We start from the raw sequence: 20,596 nt of genomic DNA on the forward strand, positions 1-20,596 counted from the left end.
GAAGGGTGCTCACGAGCGCCCCCTTTTCGGTTGATATGCGCCCTCAATGCACACTTTTGCCAACCCCCACTGGACAGTCTTCCCAACATCATGAAAGTGCGGACTCGTAGGAAGACCGCGAGTGCTTAGGGTGCCATTTGGGACAGGGCCATAGTTTGATTGATTCCCGATCGGGCCAGTGCTGTATCGTCATGAACGTTTTTCAGTTGCACATGTTTGAGATGTGCTGAAGAGCCTGAGCCTGAAGAGTCTGAGAATCTACCGTCATCTGCCGTTAAAAACTAAGCTCAGAATCTATTCGAGAGAAATCGCAATGAGTTTGGAAAATCTCAGAATCAAATTAGAATCAATTCTCGATTCACGATGCATAGATTTATTGTTCCAGGCCTACTGTTTACTTGTCTTAGTCTGGCGAGTAAAATAAAAAACATTTACTAGCCAATGGCGACTTGAGCTTCAGTGTGTCCGTAGAGGGTTGGTTGGGTTAGGGCTGGGCGATAAAACGATAACGATATGTATCGCGATAGACACGTAATCAATATCAATAAAAAATGCGTTCGATAAAACGTTCGATAATTTATTTTTTTTCGTCGGAAAAAAACAGCAAAGCAAGTTTGATTGCATGAACAAAGGCACTCACTCTCTAGTAACTAGATAAAACAGGAAAAGTCAGCTCTCCTGACTTCAAGTCTGACCGTAGTCAGACCAATGTCGTCTGCAGATTATGCAAGACCGTCGTCAGTTTCTCTGTTATTCGCGTTCTGATGCGCTGTTCTAGCGTGTGCGTTTCTCAGCGCGTACATGTGAAGCTCACATGCACTAAAAGCCTGTCTACCAGCGCCTGGATACTGGACTAAGTTATCTTTCGAGTCTTATTGTGCTAATACTGTTATATACACACAAGGTTTACATAAACTAGTCGGATATGTCTAAAGTGAAAGCAAACTTGAGAAAATTGAGAGAAAATCTGCACGTCAAATGCGTGTATAATAGACGCGTCGCGCGCAGTTCTTAAAGAGACAGTAGTAATAGTAAACACGCTGCCGCTTGTCCTTAAAGGGATAGTTCACCCAAAAATAAAAATTATCTCATTATTTACGCACTCTAATGTTGTTCCAAACCTGTATTCATTTCCTTCTAATATTTTCTAATATTAATATTTTGAAGAATGTGGGTATCCAAACAGTAGCTGGTCCCCATTGACTTCCATAGGAGAAAAATATACTATGGAAGTCACTCGGGTACATCAACTGTTGGTCATTCTTCCAAATAACTTTTATTTTCAACAGAAGAAAGAAACTTATTCGAGTTTAAAACAACGTGAGAGAGTAAATTATGAAAATTAGAATTTTTAGGAGAACTATCCCTTTAGTGTTAATTAAACAACAAAATGTAAAGAGAAAATCACTCACTGCTCTTGACTGATAACTTTATTAATAGCTTTAATAAGTATCAATGTATAATTTATACAGTGAAGTCTGTTTTGTTTTATTTTCATATTTGTTCATATTTAATTACTTTCTGCAATGCTACTGTTAAACACATACTGTAGCTGAAAACATAAAGCACTGTTTATTTAATTTGTATATTAAGTTGTGTATGTGTAATGTGTAGCTTTGATCTTGATATTTAATAACAAAGAAAATAATGAGAACATTTTTTATCCGCCCCTGTCTGCCATTCTTTTTATATTTTGTTTCCTAAGGCTTTGTTTTTAAAATATGGACATTAGTTTGGCTGTAATGCTCAGTCACAAAATAGTAAAACCAACATAAAAAAGAATTGTGATAAAATCGTGAATCGTGATTTTCCTGAAAGAAATCGTAATATTATATTTTTGCCATTTCGCCCACCCCTTTATAAAACATTTCTTACGTATTCTTTAATTTTGCACCTTAATGTTAAGAGATAATTGTTAAGTGTTCATTGTGATTTTAGACTTTTGAGTTTTCCATGGTCGTGTTGACATTTCTGCCTTTATAACTGATGGGATTATAATCAGAGGTAGGTTAAGTTTAAAATAAAAAATCTTTAAATGTAATATATTTGTCTCCTGGACTGGTCCTTATTTTAAATATGTTATAAAAAAATTCAATAATTATCGATATCGACCGATATGAAACACTTATATCGTGATACAGTTTTCAGCCATATCGCCCAGCCCTAGGTTGGGTAAACTTCTATAGCGGTGAATGAGAGACTACATTAAATATGTTTTTTTTTTTTTGTGTTCCCAATTGCTCAAATAGCAAAAGAAACACTCAATAGTGTTTTTGACGACTTTCTAAAAGAGTAAAATAATAGAGAGCGATTGAGCGATCACTCCCACAGCCGCTGTATTAGAAACACCCTTACATCAGCGTTAACTAGGTTTTTTTGTAATTTGATGCAAAGGTAATATAATACAATGTATAGTGTTATAAATGTAGATCAAAATTTTTAACAATGAAAATATAAAAAACGTTGCAGGATTTATGATGCTGATGACCGTTAAAACACATCATCACAGTGAAAAGGGTCCATTTAACACATTTTCCCCATTGCAAATAATATTATAAGCATAAAAATAGAGTGCAGAGTTGGCCTGAAAAATGAACATGATTTTCTTAGTATTAGGTTTTGCTTTAACAGCACCAGCACACCCGCTGACATGTATAAATTATATTTAACTAGTGACCTAGAAATAGAGCAGAATCTTCAATATATCTTTTTCTTTTGACATCATAACATTACTATGTTTTAAATTGTACAGAATCTTAAAACTTTCTTTTTTATTTACATTTAAATTGTAGTTTTTAATCCTTATATCAAGACTTCAGAACTGACTGTATATCACTCTTAAAAATAAAGGTTCTTTATTGGTATCAGTGGTTCCATGTAGAACCTTTAGCATCCATTGAATATTTCCATTGCACAAAACGTTCTTTAGAGTAAAAGAAAAACAACAACAACAAAAAACGGTTCTTTAGATTATTCAAATGTTCTTTACACTAAGAAAAAAAAGCTCTTTTAAGAACTTTTCACAGAAAGGTTCTTTGTGGAACCAAAAATGGAGCCTTTAGGAACCTTTATTGAGTGTAGTATGTGATGGGGTAAAGTTCTGTTCAGTACCATAAGGACATTAATGGTGTTGCATTGGAAAAATATCCTCTAAATTATGCATTTACACATTTATATGTTTTTGTTTTTGAGGGTTTGGTGAAAAAAAAATCTAAACTCCAGCGCATATGTTGTGAATGACATTTCAAAGAATCGACAATGGCATTATGAAGTAAATGAATCACACTCCCTTTGTTCCTAATAGCAGTCTCTTGCTGATCAAAAGCATGGCGCTGTGTAATTTTGCTCCTAATGTTAATGACTGCATGGTTGATTTCAAGAGCAAATGAAGTTCCCCTAATTAATTTTAGATAAAAAAAAAAAGTTGCCCCAGCCTTTTCCCCTCTATCAAATAATCTGTCAGCACAGAGCAGAAGCTAAAGCTTCTATATTTTTGTTTTGAGAGGTTCAAGTGTGTTTACTGCTCTGTATCTCTTGTCCTGTTGGGTTTTATTCTCCATCTTTCATTTAAAGGCTTTTACGCTTCATGCTATTGTTTTCCATTAAATTTCTTTTGTCTCCCTTTTTTTTTCATTTTCTCCCCTTCGCTTTTCAGATGTGCTCACAGACCATTTAAAACTTAATCTCGACCAACCCTTTCTGTTCTCTCTGCTTGTGTGCTTCAGCTCCACTGAGGTGTGGTAACTGGCTCCATCTGCTCCAAAACTCCGGAAGCCATTTTGGCTCGCTCAGGACATTTGGATTAACTGCTTTAACCACACAATAGTACTGTTTTTATACATCTTGGGAAACATGAAGGCTTGGCGAGCTTGTGCCATGTCAGGACTAAGCTAGCCACCCACAGACATGAATGATATACAAACCTACTCTAATATCACCCTGGAGGTGTCTCTGAAAAACAACTAGTATCTTCCCATTTGTCTGTATTTTGAAGAAGGGTTTCAGTATCTGATGTACAGGCATTTTTTTTCATTGCATCGATGACTTTATCAAATTGATGCCCTCACAGTGGACCAATGTAGGTCATCTAGTCCTGAGAAGAGCTGCTCCCCTGATTTCTCCTAAGGTATTTTTTCTCCATTTCTGTCAACTGATGGAATTTTGGTTCCTTGCCTGTCACCTTTGTCTTGCTTAGTTGGGAGCACTTAATTTTCAGCAATATTACTGATTTGACTGCACTAATGCTATCGGATGAGAACAATACTTGAACTGAACTGAGCTAAATAATGACATTATTGTCTTCTCCCTTATACCTGAATCAATTAGTTTTTTCTTTTTTCGAAGTTTGCAACATCAACACTGTTATTGAACTGAATTTAATCAGTATTGAACTGGCTGAAGCTGAATAGCGACACTATTGTCTTCAGTAGAGCTGCTTAGAGCTGAATTGAACTTGTTTCATAATGAATGAACTTTACACAGTTATTGAACTGAACTGAGTCAAGACTGAACTGAATTGAGCCGAATAATGACACTATTATCTTGCTACAGCTGCTTTACTACGGAACTTGAGTTTGTCTCATGTTTTATATTTGCATCATTAATTCTACTACTTTCCTGTTTATTACTACGAAGCTGCTTCAAACTATTTCTATTGTATAAAGCACTATAACAAATAAAGGTGACTTGACTTGACCAATGCATCACATGCTCAGAACAGAAAGTATAATTACATTGGGTAACTCTTTACAATAAGGTTCATTAGTTAATGTATTAACTAACATGAAATAACCATGAGCAATACATTTGTCACAGTATTTATTAATCTTTGTTAATGTGAGTTCACAGTGCATTAACTAATGTTAACATATACAACCTTTGATTTTAATAACATATTAGTAAATGTTAAAATTAATATTAACAAAGATTAATAAATGCTGAAGAATTATTGTTCATTCTTAGTTCATGTTAACTAAGGTTGTTAACTAATGAACCTTATTTTAAAGTGTTACTGTACATTATATTGTTGCAATGTGGATTGTAGAGTTAATAATAATACAAAATAACTACAATATAATAATAATAATAATAATAATAATAATAATGAAATTGTATACTGTAGCATACAAATACAAGAAATGGAGGCTAAAAATGCAAAAAAAAAAAAAAAAAGCATTACAATAAGCACAAAGAGTAAACTTTTTAAATGACAAACATCCAGAAAGACTACAAGAAAACATCTCAGCATGAAATGATTCAATAAAAACAACACTAAACAACTATATAGGGCAGGGATAGACAACTCCGGTCCTGGAGGGCCACTGTCCTGCAGAGTTTAGCTTCAGCCCTGATAAAAACTCACCTGCCTGTATCTATTTAGTAATCCTGAAAACACTGATTGCCTTGTTCGGGTGTGTTTAATTAGGGTTGGAGCTAAACTCTGCAGGACAGTGGCCCTCCTGGACCGGAGTTGTCTATCCCTGATATAGGGGAAGACTAGAATAATGCTGTTAAGTGCCATTATTTCCATTAGTGGCCCCCTACAAATTTCCTTTCCTCATTGGACATTTAAAGGGTTAGTTCACCCAAAAATGAAAATTCTGTCAGTAATTACTCACCCTCATGTTGTTCCAACCCCGTAAGACATTCGTTCATCTTCGGAACACAGATTAAGATATTTTTGATTAAATCTGAGAGCTGGCTCACTCCTCCATAAGCTTCTAAGACACTATGGGCCCTATCTTGCACCCAGCGCAATTGACTTTGTACACCGACACATGTATCATTCCTATTTTGCACCCGCGCAAAGCGCGCTTTTCCCTCCACAGAAGCACGTCGGTTAACTAAGAAATACACTTGCGCTCCCCGGGGTGGTTCAGCGCAAAGAGGAGGCGTGTTCCAGCGCAAACGTTCCTTCATGCTATTTTGCAGGTTTAGAAAACAATTGCGCTACTAACCAGGAAAAAATTGTTTAAAGTCAGTGGCGCGTTGCACATGTTATTCATATGCTATTTTAAGGGCGCATGCTTGGCAATAATCAATGTAGTGTGTGCACAACGCGAATGCACTTTGATTCTCTCATCTACAAAGAAGCAGCAGTTTTCATTTTTGCAAATCATACATTATTACGATAGATAGATAGATAGATAGATAGATAGATAGATAGATAGATAGATAGATAGATAGATAGATAGATAGATAGATAGATAGATAGATAGATAGATAGACAGACAATTTATTATAAAAGCATACATCTAGCTTACACATTTACCCAAATTATTATACGCCTTTTTAACCGAAGTTAATTTGGGTGTGTTTGTTAAGAGCCACAAGTGACTCCAGTGGCTCAATCTTAAGTTTATAAAGCGACGAGAATACTTTTTGTGCGCAAAAACAAACAAAAATAACGACTTTATTCCACTTTTCATTTCCTTCTCTCTGGGCCTCGAGTCTTTTCACGTAGTGTTTAAGCGTAGCGAGTCTGTGTTGCACGTCACCACGTATCACACACATGACCCGCATCGGCCAATAGTGAGCCTACGTGGTGACGTGCAACACGCGCTACGCTTAAACACTATGTGAAAAGACTCGAGAAGATGAACGAAGGTCTTACGGGGTTGGAACAAAATGAGGGTGAGTAATTACTGACAGAATTTTCATTTTTGGGTGAACTAACCCTTTAAGTGCAAATTAAATATTGCAATAAATAATCAAAAGGGGAGTGAGTGACTAAGCCTTCATTTCATATTGAAGCGTGGTACCTCACACGGGATTAATAGTCAGTCGAATGTTATTTTTATACTACATTTATAGAACCATAAAGAACAGGTTTGAGAGCAAAGCAAATACACACTGTTTGCTTCCTTCCTCTCTCCAGGGAAAGCACGTAATAAGCTTCAAGCTTTTTTCTCCTGTGGCAAACAAAATTATATCTCTGAATAAGAGACACATTTCCAATTGTCTTTGATGATGTTTATTTTCTTGCAAGAAAAGGTCAGCAGTCACACAGTGTGGCTGCAGAGTGTGACATCCTTTCTCGTTTATAGTCTTGACTCCCAGAATGTTATCTTTCTAGGCCAATGATGGTATTTTCAACCAAACATTCTTAGACTTGTTCGTCATATTTTATCCTTGAGTGGAGGCCCTCCTGTCACCATTCCAATGCAATTCCATATTAGAATAAGGTTTGTGTGTGCTCTTTTCCTGTCGTGTGATGGTCATACACATCTTAAAGATAACATTTCTTCCACACCCCCAATTAATTGATTGATTAAAACCTAAGAGACCACACATTGAAATAGTCCATACTTTTTTCTCTCTCTTCCATAGAAACGAAAGCTGTTCACAATAAATGTCAGAACTACAAAACACAAGAAATCGATAGCAATTAAGAATATTTTAATGGCACCGCTTGATGTTCTAAATGTTATATGATGTTTTTGTTTTGTTTTGAATTTTGGGGTTTTGGGACAGTGAAATAATGATACCAAAAGATTTATTTTAAATTAGAGCTCAGCAGAGCTAAAATTGACCCGAAGAACTAAACTGGCGGTGTCAATTAACGGCTCTGTGTCCCTAGACAGCATTTTATTACAAGCCATCAATATTTCGCTAACCACTGCAAAGCAAACAAATCATTTTAACTTTCAGACTGGATCTTTAATGCTGCCTGTCATCAAATCATTCATTTTCAGACTTTTCCCCCCTTGCTTGCTGTACGGAACCGAGAGAAATGTAATCACAGCTGGCTTGGTTTGTAAATTCTCTGTTTCAGATGACGTGCGATGAGCGATGGGGTCTTGATGCCTTCATTTGAAATGAGAGAATAGACAGGAGGCAAGCAAGGTGCTGACAAGTTCACAATAAATTGCATGCAAATGAGGACATGTGGATTATTGCATTCTGGGTAGCGAATGAGACGGGCAGCATCGGTAGCAATGTTTATGAGGTGTGATGCAAACGAGGCAGTAATGAGAGTTGATCAAGCGAGACAAGGTGCAGAAACACTCAGCGTGCATATACGCAAATACGCAAATACAAACCTTCAGGAATAACTTCTTGGCTCATAGTTGAGTGAGCGCTTACTGACTGGAAATATCTTGTGGAGGTTTGGTTGAGAGCAAAGTCGGGAGGTTTTGAATGAGAATTTCTTCCTTGTTAAACTTACAGATGCCACAGTTTTGTTAGTTCCCACTATGCAAGTGCACCTTTTCTGTGATTAATTCAGCTGTCAACAGCCATAAAAATTTGATTTCATGTTTATAAAAATCTCTGAGCGATAGTCCGTGTGACATGCACATTGTGGGTTTGCAAATAAAGCCACTTGACAACATCGCCACAGGACTGTTCTTGTGTAAATCTGATCAACTTAACATATTTTTTATATGTGGATTGTATAAATATCGTTGCGGCGGGCGAAACCTCGTATCTCTATATTTCGTCATTTTTATTTTTCTCATATATCATTACTTTTGGTCACCCTTTACGTTTATCTGTGGGTTGTGCAAATATCCAACCAATGAAAAGTATTAAAAAGAGCTTGTGACTAAACCTCATAACTCCATGATGTTTTTGCCAAATGACAGAAAAAACTGAGCGCCCACATAGCTACAGTAAACTTTATTATCTTCAAGTTGATGGAAACGTAATGCCCAAAATTCTCCGATATCCGCTGGTCAAAAACCTCGTCACTCCATTTGAACTTGATTTTGGTAAAATGTTAATAATATAATGATAAATGCAAGTGTCTGACCACATATAAAGCCACAATATCAACTTCGACAATGCTTTCAAATTCCTAAAAAGGTTTCTGCCTTGCAGCGATGATATATTTAACTTCTTTGTTTAACCATCATTCATGCGTTCACAAGTTCACACTTACATACAATTTGAGGGGGTAAAGTTTAATGCGTATTTGGGGTGCTGTCCGGGGGGAGGGCTCCGAGCTCGGAGTTCCGCCCGAACCCAGAGTACTCCCCCCGTATGTAAGTGTTTAGGACTATAAGCGTGGAGAAGGAGTGGTGGGGGGATGCTGCTAAACTGTCAATGGATTGAGGTGAGACTGCTGAGTGTATATATACCTCTTTCCATTGATTGCTGAGTGCTCTCCACTTGTGTTAATTATCTGAACGTGCTCCTCCCGAACTTTGTTAATAAAACATCATTTAGTGAGATGTATTAGAGTTATGCTTGGTACGATTATTGTGTCAAAAAGCAGAAATAAAACAAAAATTAAAACGCACAACTTAGTTACCATGAAAAAATTACACTTCTTGCTTCTTTTTATGTTGCCGTGTATATTATTTAAATAATTTATCCGTGCATCAATATAATGCGTGTGCTATCGTAATCTTAAATCAAAACGATAATGCCCCATGAACAATGAACCTCAATTAAGAAGCTGTTATACTGGGATATACATCACTATCAGAAAGAAAAGTCAAGTCATCTTTACTTATATAGCGCGTTATACAATACAGACTGTTTCAATGCAGCTTTACAGTGATAACAGGAAAATGATTCAATGATGCAAACAGAGTTAACCTCGGATGTACAAAAGATGTTGCATGTTGTGTTTCATGCCAATGTGAAATAAAAAATATGGAAAAAAGTCAATTTCACCCTATCAAACACTGGTGAAACATCTACTATAATGAAATATTTGTGGTTTTGATGTTGGTTGCAACATCTACAAGTTGCTAACTGGCTATGGAATATGCTAACCAGCCTTGACCTTTTTTTTGTATTCTTCTTTCTACATGGCATGTGAGATGGTGTAATCTTTGACTGTAGATTTTGTGATTTTGAATCCATATCTGTTAGCTTTGATGTCATCTTTGCTAGTGTAGACTAAAACGTTTTATTTCAAGAAAAAAGACAAAACAGGTAAAAAAAAAAAACCTCTTGAAACCATTACATAGGAATGATTATTTTATATGTGTAGATTTCTTGAAAGTTTTATATTTATTTGGGATGGCAGGATTGGGTCTTTATTTTTGGACTAGCATTAAGGTCAGGTCAATTTATGTGTATTTGTATAGCACATTTTCACAATATACAGGTATGTAGTTTGAAAGCAGCAAACCATGCCTTAATGTCTTAAAGTCTCCAGTGACTGTGGCGAATGTCATCCGTTTAGGTAATGGACGGAAAAACCTTGAGAGGAACCAGTCTCAGCTGGGGGAATCTGTCCTCTTGTGACATTAATGTGAGTCATACTGTATCTAACCATACAGTCTCTATACTGTCTCTAGATTGAAAAGCAGCATCTTGCACTTTAATTAGGGAAGGAACCTTGGTATTTAGCCAAGTCTTGTGGTTAAGGAGTAGTTTACTTAAACCCTGCTCTAGCTATTCGCTGAGTCATGGATGTGACTGTAGCCACTTTTAGGCCATTACAATAAAGATCATGGTCTCATGGGAGGGATGTAAAAAAAAGCTGAGTGAGATTAAGTGAAAGATGGTGAGATGTTTTTTTGTCTGTCTAGAACAACCTCCAGTTAAGTCTGTGTTTTTGTGCCAAAACATAATGCAAATGATCCTCTGTTGAGCACTGTGGAGAAATTGCTTTCCACAGACAGCAGCTTTCAATGTCTATCTGACATTGACATTGATTACATTAGTATTCAGTTGATAGTAGATGGAAACGTTCCCAATGATGTTCAAAGAGGAATCATTTGTTTGGCTGTTTGCCTGGACTTTAGAGATCTGTTTGACGTCTCTGTGAAGTTAATTTAAAGTGGGATCGGTTTCAAATATTTTATTTGTAAAGGGAGATTTGCTTACATTGACACACACAAAGACATTAAATTAGTTGAGAAGGAAAAATAATAAGTTGGATTGCTGCAAACTTGATTAAAATGCCAGAAAATGTTTCAATCCTGAAACATGAGCAAGGTTAGATTGCTCACGCAAAACATGAACACTCTCAATACTATATTAAACTGCCACCAGCGTTGGATTATGTGAAGGTTGTAGACCTCTGGAAGTGGAAAAACCATAGTATATATGAAAACGTCTCTCCTGAAGTAGGCGCACGTTGCGATGTCTGCTGGATTGAAGCCCTCTGCTACGTGGAGAGCCGTGTAATTGCTCTCCGGTATGAGAGGTCTTGTTCTGACCTCATACAGCTGGATCGGTCACGTCCTTGATACAGGAGTGGTTGCTTCTTTGTTATGTGTTTTGCAAGGAGGCTTGTAGAATTTCGTGATGGCAACGGAACCAGCAAGGTCAACGGTGTTATTAGAAAAGCACACAGGATTGTGATTAAATATGCTATAATTCCTTTGCTACTAGCAGCACCGAATGGAATTGTGTGGTGGTACCTGGAGACTGATTGCAATTGTTTAAACTATTTGGTAACACTAAAGGTCTTAATAGTTAACGGTAGTTAATGAAATAACTAACAAAAACAGTGACGAATGCATTTGTTATAATATTTTTTAAATATTTGTTTACGTTAGTGAAAGTCCCCCTGTAGTCAATCATTTTATCCCTTAAAACTCATCTTTGATCACCAAAATTACATATGTAAGTTTTTTTCCTTGGAAAAAAAGCTTGAATTTAAGTCTACACCCTTGCCTCATTTAGTATACGCTGTTCTATGAATATGCAAATTAGCCCCACCTCCACTCACACCAGCTCAGAGATCCACTCGTTGACGATCACATATTGACTCGATTGGTTATAAAAACGTTTGTGACGTCAGAAACACCAGCGATTTCAAACCGTGTTTTTGAGACTGTCTTTGGTTCAATGCAGTTTTAAGGAGAAAATACTCAGCAATTGTGTTGACTTATGAATTTGCACATGGTTTGTCTTCAAGCATATTAAAACACCACATAGACACATAAACAACATTAAAAGCTTGATTTACACCACAGGGGACTTTAATAAAAATACAACAGTTCATTTTTTAGTTCATGCTAGCCCAGGTCTGTTAAATATTACATTCATTATTAACAGATACAACTTTTGATTTGAATAATGTATAAGTAAAATGTTAACACTAGGAAACATACTTAACAGAACACTAGGAAACATAAAACACCTGCATGAAACTTACTCACAAGACCAAGAACTGAAGACGACTGAGGGTTTAAATACATAAGATGATGAGTAACAGGTGAAACACTAATCAATGAAGCATGAATAACTATGGCAACTAACAAGACCGCGATGGAAACACAAGAAACAGGAACTGAACACAGGCAAAACAAGACAAAAGAACATCAAAATAAGAGTCCTTAAAATCAGCTACCAAAAAAAAATTGTTGGTGTTATGGGGTGTCGGTTTTTAAATTAATTATTAGGTCATTTTATTGAAAATAATATATAATTATTTATTTTTGGCATACATGTTAAATACATAGCACAAATGGAACCCAATCCATCTCAACTACACAAGCTCGGTTGATTTATTTGTAGACGACTCAAAATTACCAGCATGCACATTCTTAGATATATTTCATGTTTTTTTTTTTGTTTTTTTTTATATTCTGCAGCAGAACATTTTTGAGAGCTTTTTTTTAGAGATTTTGCTTAATGAATCCATTATCTATCTAGGAATAATAAGATAATAATATGCGCCAACAATATAAGTGCTCCCATCTTTAAATATTTAACAGAATATTTTGAGTGAAAGGACATGCACAGGTTGAGCTGTATGGAGAAAGAAAAGTGTTTGGTGGAAGATATTCTGCTGATGAAAAGAAATGTAAAAAGGTATGAGGGGAATATTCACTGCTCCTTAAGATTTAAAACCTTCACATTCCAACCACACACACAAATCACCATCTGTTATTGATTTATAATCTCTAGAGCGGCCATTCTTCCCTCCCTCCTTCTCTTTACTTTATTCTCTGTTTCTCTCTTTCCGCCTGCCTACGTGGAACTATAGATCATAATTGAATTACTGTGGTAGAGGGGACGTATAATCAGCCAGATGGAGTGAGCTGACTGATTTGAAAGACAGGCAAATAATCATATCTTCCACTTTATTATTCCTGCCGGCATGGGGACGTATTGAATAAACTCTGCACGTAATGTAACTGCTTTCTGCATAATTCCATATAATATGGTCATGTCCTGATTCCTAACTCACTCATTTTTAAACTTTCATTGGCTATTATTACAGCTCTGCTAAACATGCTGATTGATTTATTACCGGCAATTAATGAATCATGCGTTTCATAAACAATAGATGAGATTAACGTGATGGAGGGCCATCGTATAATTAAAGACCATGGGAGAGCGGGAACACTGCGGTGCACCTTGTTTTTCCCCAGAGAAACAAATAAACAGGTGTTAAATTGGGCCATAATGATTCAAAGCAGTGTTTTATTCAAAACAGACAAAAATATTGACTGTTTGTGTCAGTCCTTTTCAATTTCTTGTATGCTGTAGACCAATTTACCACACTTGTTGTACACTTAAAAATTAGATGTTTTTTTCTTCTTCATGGGTTTATACTGTATGTGCTTATTCATTGAATATCTTAAGGTTTAAATATATTAAATATATGAAAGCACATTAAATATATTAGCTTATCTTTGTATGTACAAATAATCATTATGCTTTTTTGGCAATAAGGATCACTAATCACCACTAGATTTTAAGGTCCCCACCAAAATCTTGATTTAATTTAAAAATTGTGATCTTGGTAAATAATAAAATATATATATCTTTCTTTTTAGTGAACTCTGTGCACACAAACAATGTTGTCAATGCTCGAGTTCATGTGTAGAGCCCCTGGTGATACTTTGAGCAAAGTTTCATGTTGTGTCGAGCCTTCTTAGTGTTTTAAAAATAGCGATTTTTGATGCTATCATAGAAGTGCCCCAAGCACTCCCGTTCAAAAGGCAATTTGACCGAAAATACGGTCAAACTTAAAAGTGCCATACATATTAGTACCATTTAGGTACTAATATGTACACGTTTGGTACCAATATGTACACGTTTGGTACCAATATGTACCTTTGAGGGACTTAAATGCACTCTTTAGGAACAAAGGTGTACCTTTTGAAAAGGTACCGCCACAGTGACAGCTTTTGTACCTTTTTTTCTGAGAGTGTAGGTTGCATTTTGGCGAGAGTTACCCTTTAAGAGAGAGACCGGAAGGTTGCCGCTTGGGGTTTACGCATACGCTGTAAGGTGAATTTAGCGTTTTTCGCCGTTTCAGTGTGGATGAGAAACTTTTGGAAAACTCTTGAAAATGCTAGTGTGGAAGGAGAGCGTTTTGAAACGAAAACTCTAAATCTATCCGGATTAATGTAGCCCCAGACAGATTTTTGAAATGCTTATGACAGAATTCACAGCCTTCCTCTCACAGCAATTGGCTGACACCCACCATCTCTAGCATTTCTCGACTTTTTAACGTCCTCACCCCCATTCCCGCTGTCTATCCCATAATCCCCTGCGTGAGTCAGCTCCAACAGAGAATGCATTGGAAAGGCACGCTCGAGTCCGCACCAGTGGACATGTACGGTTAACCTGCTGCACAGCTGTGACTCTCTGATATCAGCAACTAGTTCAAGTGCGCCGCATTCAGAGCTGGAAATACTGTCGAGTCAGTGTGCAGCTCTGACACCGAGGAAGACCTGTGAGCTCAAGCGTCTGTCAACAAGTCTGCTTGTGATGTAAAAGATGAAGGCCATCGATAAAAGCAGGGTTTCAGCAGGATAAAAACCAGCGACAAACTGCTATTAGACACCATTTAAAGGGATCGTTTTATATATGGCAATTCACCCCAGGTAAAAGGAATAAAACCTGTAATTTCCTAATTCATAATGACTTCGCCGAGCAAATCCCTTCCCTTCTACTGGTCGAGGATCTGTGTTGTTAATCATCATGTCGATCCTCGGATTGTCAGAAGCCGTTTGTTCCAGATGACAATGACACTACTTGTCAAGCACAGAGAGTTTCAGTCAAAGCTCGTTCACAGATGTCGAGAGCCACATCCAAGAATCAACGTATTTCATCTTACTCGCAGCATTTTTGTTTTCCAAATGTTGGACGAGCTGTGTGTTTGCTCGTGTTTAAAGCTTGTTGCCAAATTATTTCATCGGCCCCTCTGTGAAATTGCATTACACAGTCAGTGAATATAATTGATGGCATTTGGTATTGGACAAACAATGTAAGTGAGCGGTGTGTTTGTTTGTGTGTGTGTGTGTGTGTGTGTGTGTGTGTGTGTGTGTGTGTGTGTGTGTGTGTGTGTGTGTGTGTGTATGTGTGTGTGTGTGTGTGTGTTTGTGTGTGTGTGTGTGTGTGTTTGAGAGGTTCTGGAATTATAGTGTTTTGAATGAGAGATTCTTGATGACTGGAGCACAGTTGAAAGCGAGCTGAATAGTAACAGATGTTTTCTTCTGGGAAATGGAAAGAGTGTGTGGATCTTTTGTGTGTAGGTGTTAGACAGGAGCGTAAGCTAGAAAAGGACAGAGAAAGTGTACCTAAATGCGAGTTTGCGTGCGTCGCTTGATATATTTGTGATTTGTTTAGATGTGTGCTACTTCACCTCTCAGTGGATGTTTATCTGCGGGATTATAATGCAAAAACCAGCCGTCCGTGCATCTTTCTGCACTTTAAGGGGTCGTACACTCAGGATGCTTTCTTGCGTTTAACTGCAGTTAGACGGAGTGGAACGTCTCAAGGTCTCAAGACATGTTTTAACAACTTGTCACTAGTTATCCATAATTAAGACATTAATGCTACAGGAGCTTCTGTAAACGCCTGTTACACTCAAGATGCTTGTTCCACGGCTCTCTTCTTTTGTTTGGTTCATTCAGGATTTAAAACGAACATTGAAGCACTGTATAAGTGTTGAACTATTTTTAACTGGATGCCTTTTTAAACTTAAAATGCATATGTGTTTACATTATTTGCATATATTTTCACATGAAGCAGTCTTAAGGCAATTTTATGTATTTTTCTGTTTTTATTTATTATTTAATTAAATTTTCTATTTTATTTTATTTTGACTCTATATATACTTTTATTCAGCAAGAATGCATTAAATTGATCTAATATGACAGTAAAGTCTTTTATAATATTTATAATGAAAGATTTAAATTTCAAGTAGACAATCTTCTTTTGAATTGTCTGTTCATCAAAGAATCCACAAAAATATTAAAGGGGTGGTATAATACCCTTTTCACAAGATGTAAAATAAGTCTCTGATGTCCCCAGAGTGTGTATGTGAAGTTTTAGCTCAAAATACCCCACAGATATTTTTATATAGCATGTTAAAGTTGTCACAAATGCACCGTTTTTGTGTCTGTTCCTTTAAATGCAAATGAGCTGCTGCTCCCGGCACAGTGGGCGGAGCTTCAAGAGCTCGTGTCCTTTTACCTCACACAGACATGCACTGAAAATGTTTAGCCTTTTATGTTCAAACCGGAGTCAGACAATGATGGAGAGACTCGAGAAGAAGTGACAACATGTAAACAACATTTCTGAATGGTTAGTTGGTGAACTTATGTAGCTTATGTGTAGTTATCTTCTAGTCATTGATTAGCATATTCTGTCTTATAATCTATAAATCGTGTTCCCGGGGGCGAGTTTATGTAAATTTTAGGGTTAGTGATGTCACTAACCCGGGTGGAATGTCGTGTAGTCCCTACCAGCCGTTTGTTTTAGTCCTTAAAAAGCAATTTCTTTAAAAGAAAATATCTCCCTTTGCTTTGAACTTTGAGCGTTGTAAATTTGCAGATGTTGTTATGCTCAAATAGCAACATTACACACTAACTAAAGTTAGAAAAGTGAAATCATAATCAACCACCCCTTTAAGCATCAAAAACTGTTTTCAACACTGATAATAAGAAATGTTTCTTGAGCAGCAAATCAGGATTAGAATGATTTCTGAAGGATCATGACTGGAGACTGGAGTAATGATGCTGAAAATTCAGATTTGATCAGGAATAAAATATATATTTTAAATTATATTAAAATAGAAAACATTTATTTTTAATTGTAATGATATTTTACAATATTGCTGCTTACTGTATATTTGATCAAAAAAATGCAGCCTTGGTGAGCAGAAGAAAATTCATTTAAAAAACTTAAAATGAATAGAAAATATGAAATATTATGTTCAGATTTAAAAGTATGAAAAATAAAACTAGCCAGCTGTTAAATAGGAGATAGTTTTATCCAAAGCAATTCACAGAAACACTCATTCTGAGGCTAGACACACACAATCAAATTGATTTATGTATTTTCTTATTTATCGAAGTGTATATAATTTTTCAAAATTACATTTCAAAATAGATTTTTCAAGATAGCGGTGTTAAAATGTGACCCTAACTGTGCTAGGCGCTGATAAAACGAACACGCAAATCTGATGCATGTGTGAATGGACAAATTCCGACAGAACTCAAGAACACTTCCTGTGTACGACCCCTAACCGTGCGTCTTGCTCTCTGTCATCTCTGCAGGGAGAAGGAGCGAAATCTCTCGGCGGCAGGACAGCCTGTGATTCAGCCTCAGCGTCCGGACGGCCCCAGATTCACTGGAGGGGGCTTCAGTTTTAAGCAGCACAACAGGATGACACTTCAAGCCCTGGAACAGCAGTCCTGATGCCCACCCGAATCCTCCGAGGACCCTCTTCACTCATCATCGCCTCCTGATAGACCGTATATTCTTCTGTTTATTCAGGTCTGTCAGTCAGCAATGCACTAAAGTCAGTTTGCCTTCTGGAATAAAATAAAGTCTGTTATTTTCACTGAGAATTTTCTGTTTCATTCTGCACTAAACACTCACACACACAAACACAATCTCTATTTGCCTCTCTAGTCCTCTGTCTCTCTCAGATGTAGTGCACTCTTGTTTTCTAGTCTGCTGTTGACTGCTGTGTAATATATGACACTGTGTACTTGTCACCATCCTCAACACTCTGTTACGTTTTTGTTTTTGTCTTTTTGGAATGTGGGATTTTTGTATGTGCAATGCATTTTATTCTGGTGGTTCTGTGAGCCAATACACTGTAATTGCTTCTAAGCCTTTTCTGACATAAAACCACATCGGCTCTATTCCAAAACCTAGTGTATTGAATCACTTGCTGTCAACTTCCTACATGAGCAGCTTTCTATCTGAAACGAAACCTCACTAACTGATTTGGAACGCTCAGCTCTTTGCATCATATAAATAGTATTTTTCACTTCCTCACATAATGTGCACAGATTTGCATGTTGGTAAGCTAATGATGTGTTCTAATAAGCATAAAAATACACCAAGCACACATATTCTATTCATATTCTAAATAAGAATTTATCATTTTAGAACTAAAATTAAGAACTATTTTTATTGGTTTCATTAGTGTATCATTAGCATGTTGCTAAACAAATGATAGGATGTTCTCTAATAGGTATAAAAATACATAGCACACACAAATATTGGGTATACTACGGAGCCCCTAAAGGGACATAGTGATAAATATGAGATGGGAAGAAAAATCAATGCATTTGCATTCTCTCGCAAATGTTTTGCATTTCCCCTGAGAAACTATGCTTTCACCCACAAAACCTGTGAGTTATTTGTAAGCGAATGCAAAGATTTTGCAAGCAAAAGCATTGAAATATTTTTTTTTTTCCTAAATCATCTCTTTTTTTATCACCATGTCCCTTTAGGGTCTCCGTAGGTCTAGTATAAAGTAGCTACATTTTTAATGCATAAATAAGCAGATAAATGCATGTTGCTGAGCTAATGACAAGATATTCTAATAAGCATAAATAAATCAATACGTTTACAGCAAAATACTCTAATATGCACAAAACAGCACACACAAGTTTTAGGTAAACAGTACATTTTTTAATATGACAACAGTTTTTATTGATTTCAATAGAGGTTTGTATTTAGCATGTTGCTAAGCTAATGACAAGATGTTCCTATAAGCAAACACGCTTACACTAATGAGCATTCAAATACTCAGCACACGCAAATATTGAGTGAACAGTATTTTTTAAACAAGACTGAACTATTATTTACTAATTTAAATAAAGGTGTACATGTTGCTAAGCTGATGTTAAGATTTTTTAAAAAGCATAAATAAGCAAGTAAGCTTACATCAAAATACTCTAATGCAGAGTCCATTTTAATGTAGTAATAGTGAACTGTTTTCGATCAAGTTTAGCATTAGCGTGTTGCTAAGCTATTGACAAGACACCCTAATAAGAATATAAAAACACAAATATTGGATAAAAAGTAAATTTTAATGTGGACTGAATTATTTTTATTTATATATTTCAGTATTTATGTGTAGTCTCCGTCATGACCCCTTGCTTTATCCACCACTGGTGGGTTTTATTTATTTTTAAGCTTGTTTTTAATGTCTTCATAGGCCTTTCTTTAGCAGACAGTAGGGGTCGCTAGATCTCCTGATGTCTTCTGTCTCTGCTGCATGCTCTTATTTTGAAAGTGTCTTGTTCTGTGACCTTGTTCCTGGCCTAGTCCTCTTTGTTTTACTCCTGTTCCTTGTTTGCTCTCATTAGCATGTGTATATCTACTAGGGCTGGGAGAAAAAATCTATTCGCGAGTCTAAAATCGATTTGATTATTCCAGAATCGATATTAATTCAAATTCAATTGCTTTATTTTTGTCATTGCTTATAGATGAGGTTGACAGAAGTTAGCCACTTTCGTTCCAACAGAGGATGAAATGTGTCATTATCTATGAGTGTTAAAGTGACGTATTATCCCAAGTAGACGCGTGGAAGAGACATGAGACTGAAAGCACTGAAAAGCCCTCACGCTACTCATACGCTGAGGGAGAGATAAGACAATAGAGCTGCACGATTCATCTTTAAAAGACTGTGATCTCGATTCAAACACCCACGCATTCTTTCAATTCGTCTGTCTATTAAACTTTGACAAAATCATATCGCAACATTCGCGCTGGCGCTGCCGCTGACCCGGAGAGAGTTGTCATGAAACAGCTTCACAAACAGTATTAAAATAACGCATCTATTACATTGTTTCGCCACTAGTTGGCGACAAGTGACTGTTAAAAAATGTATTTGTTATTGAATCATTTATTCAAGAGAATGTAGTATTGTATGATGCTTCTGAAATAAAAGTCAGAAATATGTGATGATTTGTTTTTGTAAATATGACTCATCTTATACATAATGCACAGTCTGTATAAGTGTATGATTTAACTTTTCCTGATGGCCTAGTGTTAAAAAAATTGAATTTAAATAAAATTAGAAATTAAATAAATCGCAATACATATTGTATCGGCACTCAAGTATCATGATAGTATCGAATCGGGAGACAGGTGTATCGTCCCAGCCCTAATATCTACCTTCACTTTGGAAGTTTAGTATTCGCATTTAGCACCTGCAGGCAGGGGGCACCGCTAGAGATTTTGGGCTCTATGAAAGAATATGAGATTCGGCCCCCTACTGCACCCATTCCATTAAAAAAATCTATCTCTGGGGGCCCCAAAAGTGTGAGGGCCCTTAGAATCGTCCTAACTTTCCCCCCCTTTTGCAGCGCCCCTGAATCACAGTATCATTATGCTGTCAAAATCATGTTTTTGTGCTGGCCATTCAAAAGTAGAGGTCTGTTCTGACAACATAAGTTGTTTTGCAAGAATATACATTTCA

General features: G+C 36.5%; 1 protein-coding gene across 1 annotated transcript in view; it reads left to right on the top strand.

Annotated features, from left to right (window-relative positions):
- cfap58 (cilia and flagella associated protein 58) overlaps positions 1–18,027 on the top strand; it is a 221,839-nt gene extending 203,812 nt beyond the window's left edge. Inside the window, exon 18 of the mRNA XM_081360925.1 lies at positions 17,430–18,027. Coding sequence (XP_081217051.1) covers positions 17,430–17,571 — 142 coding nt within the window. The 3' untranslated portion in view covers positions 17,572–18,027. The remainder of the gene's footprint in view (positions 1–17,429) is intronic.
- Positions 18,028–20,596: the final 2,569 nt, after the last annotated feature.

This window comes from Scardinius erythrophthalmus, assembly GCF_964197995.2.
Source record: "Scardinius erythrophthalmus genome assembly, chromosome: 3".
NCBI lineage: Eukaryota > Metazoa > Chordata > Actinopteri > Cypriniformes > Leuciscidae > Scardinius > Scardinius erythrophthalmus.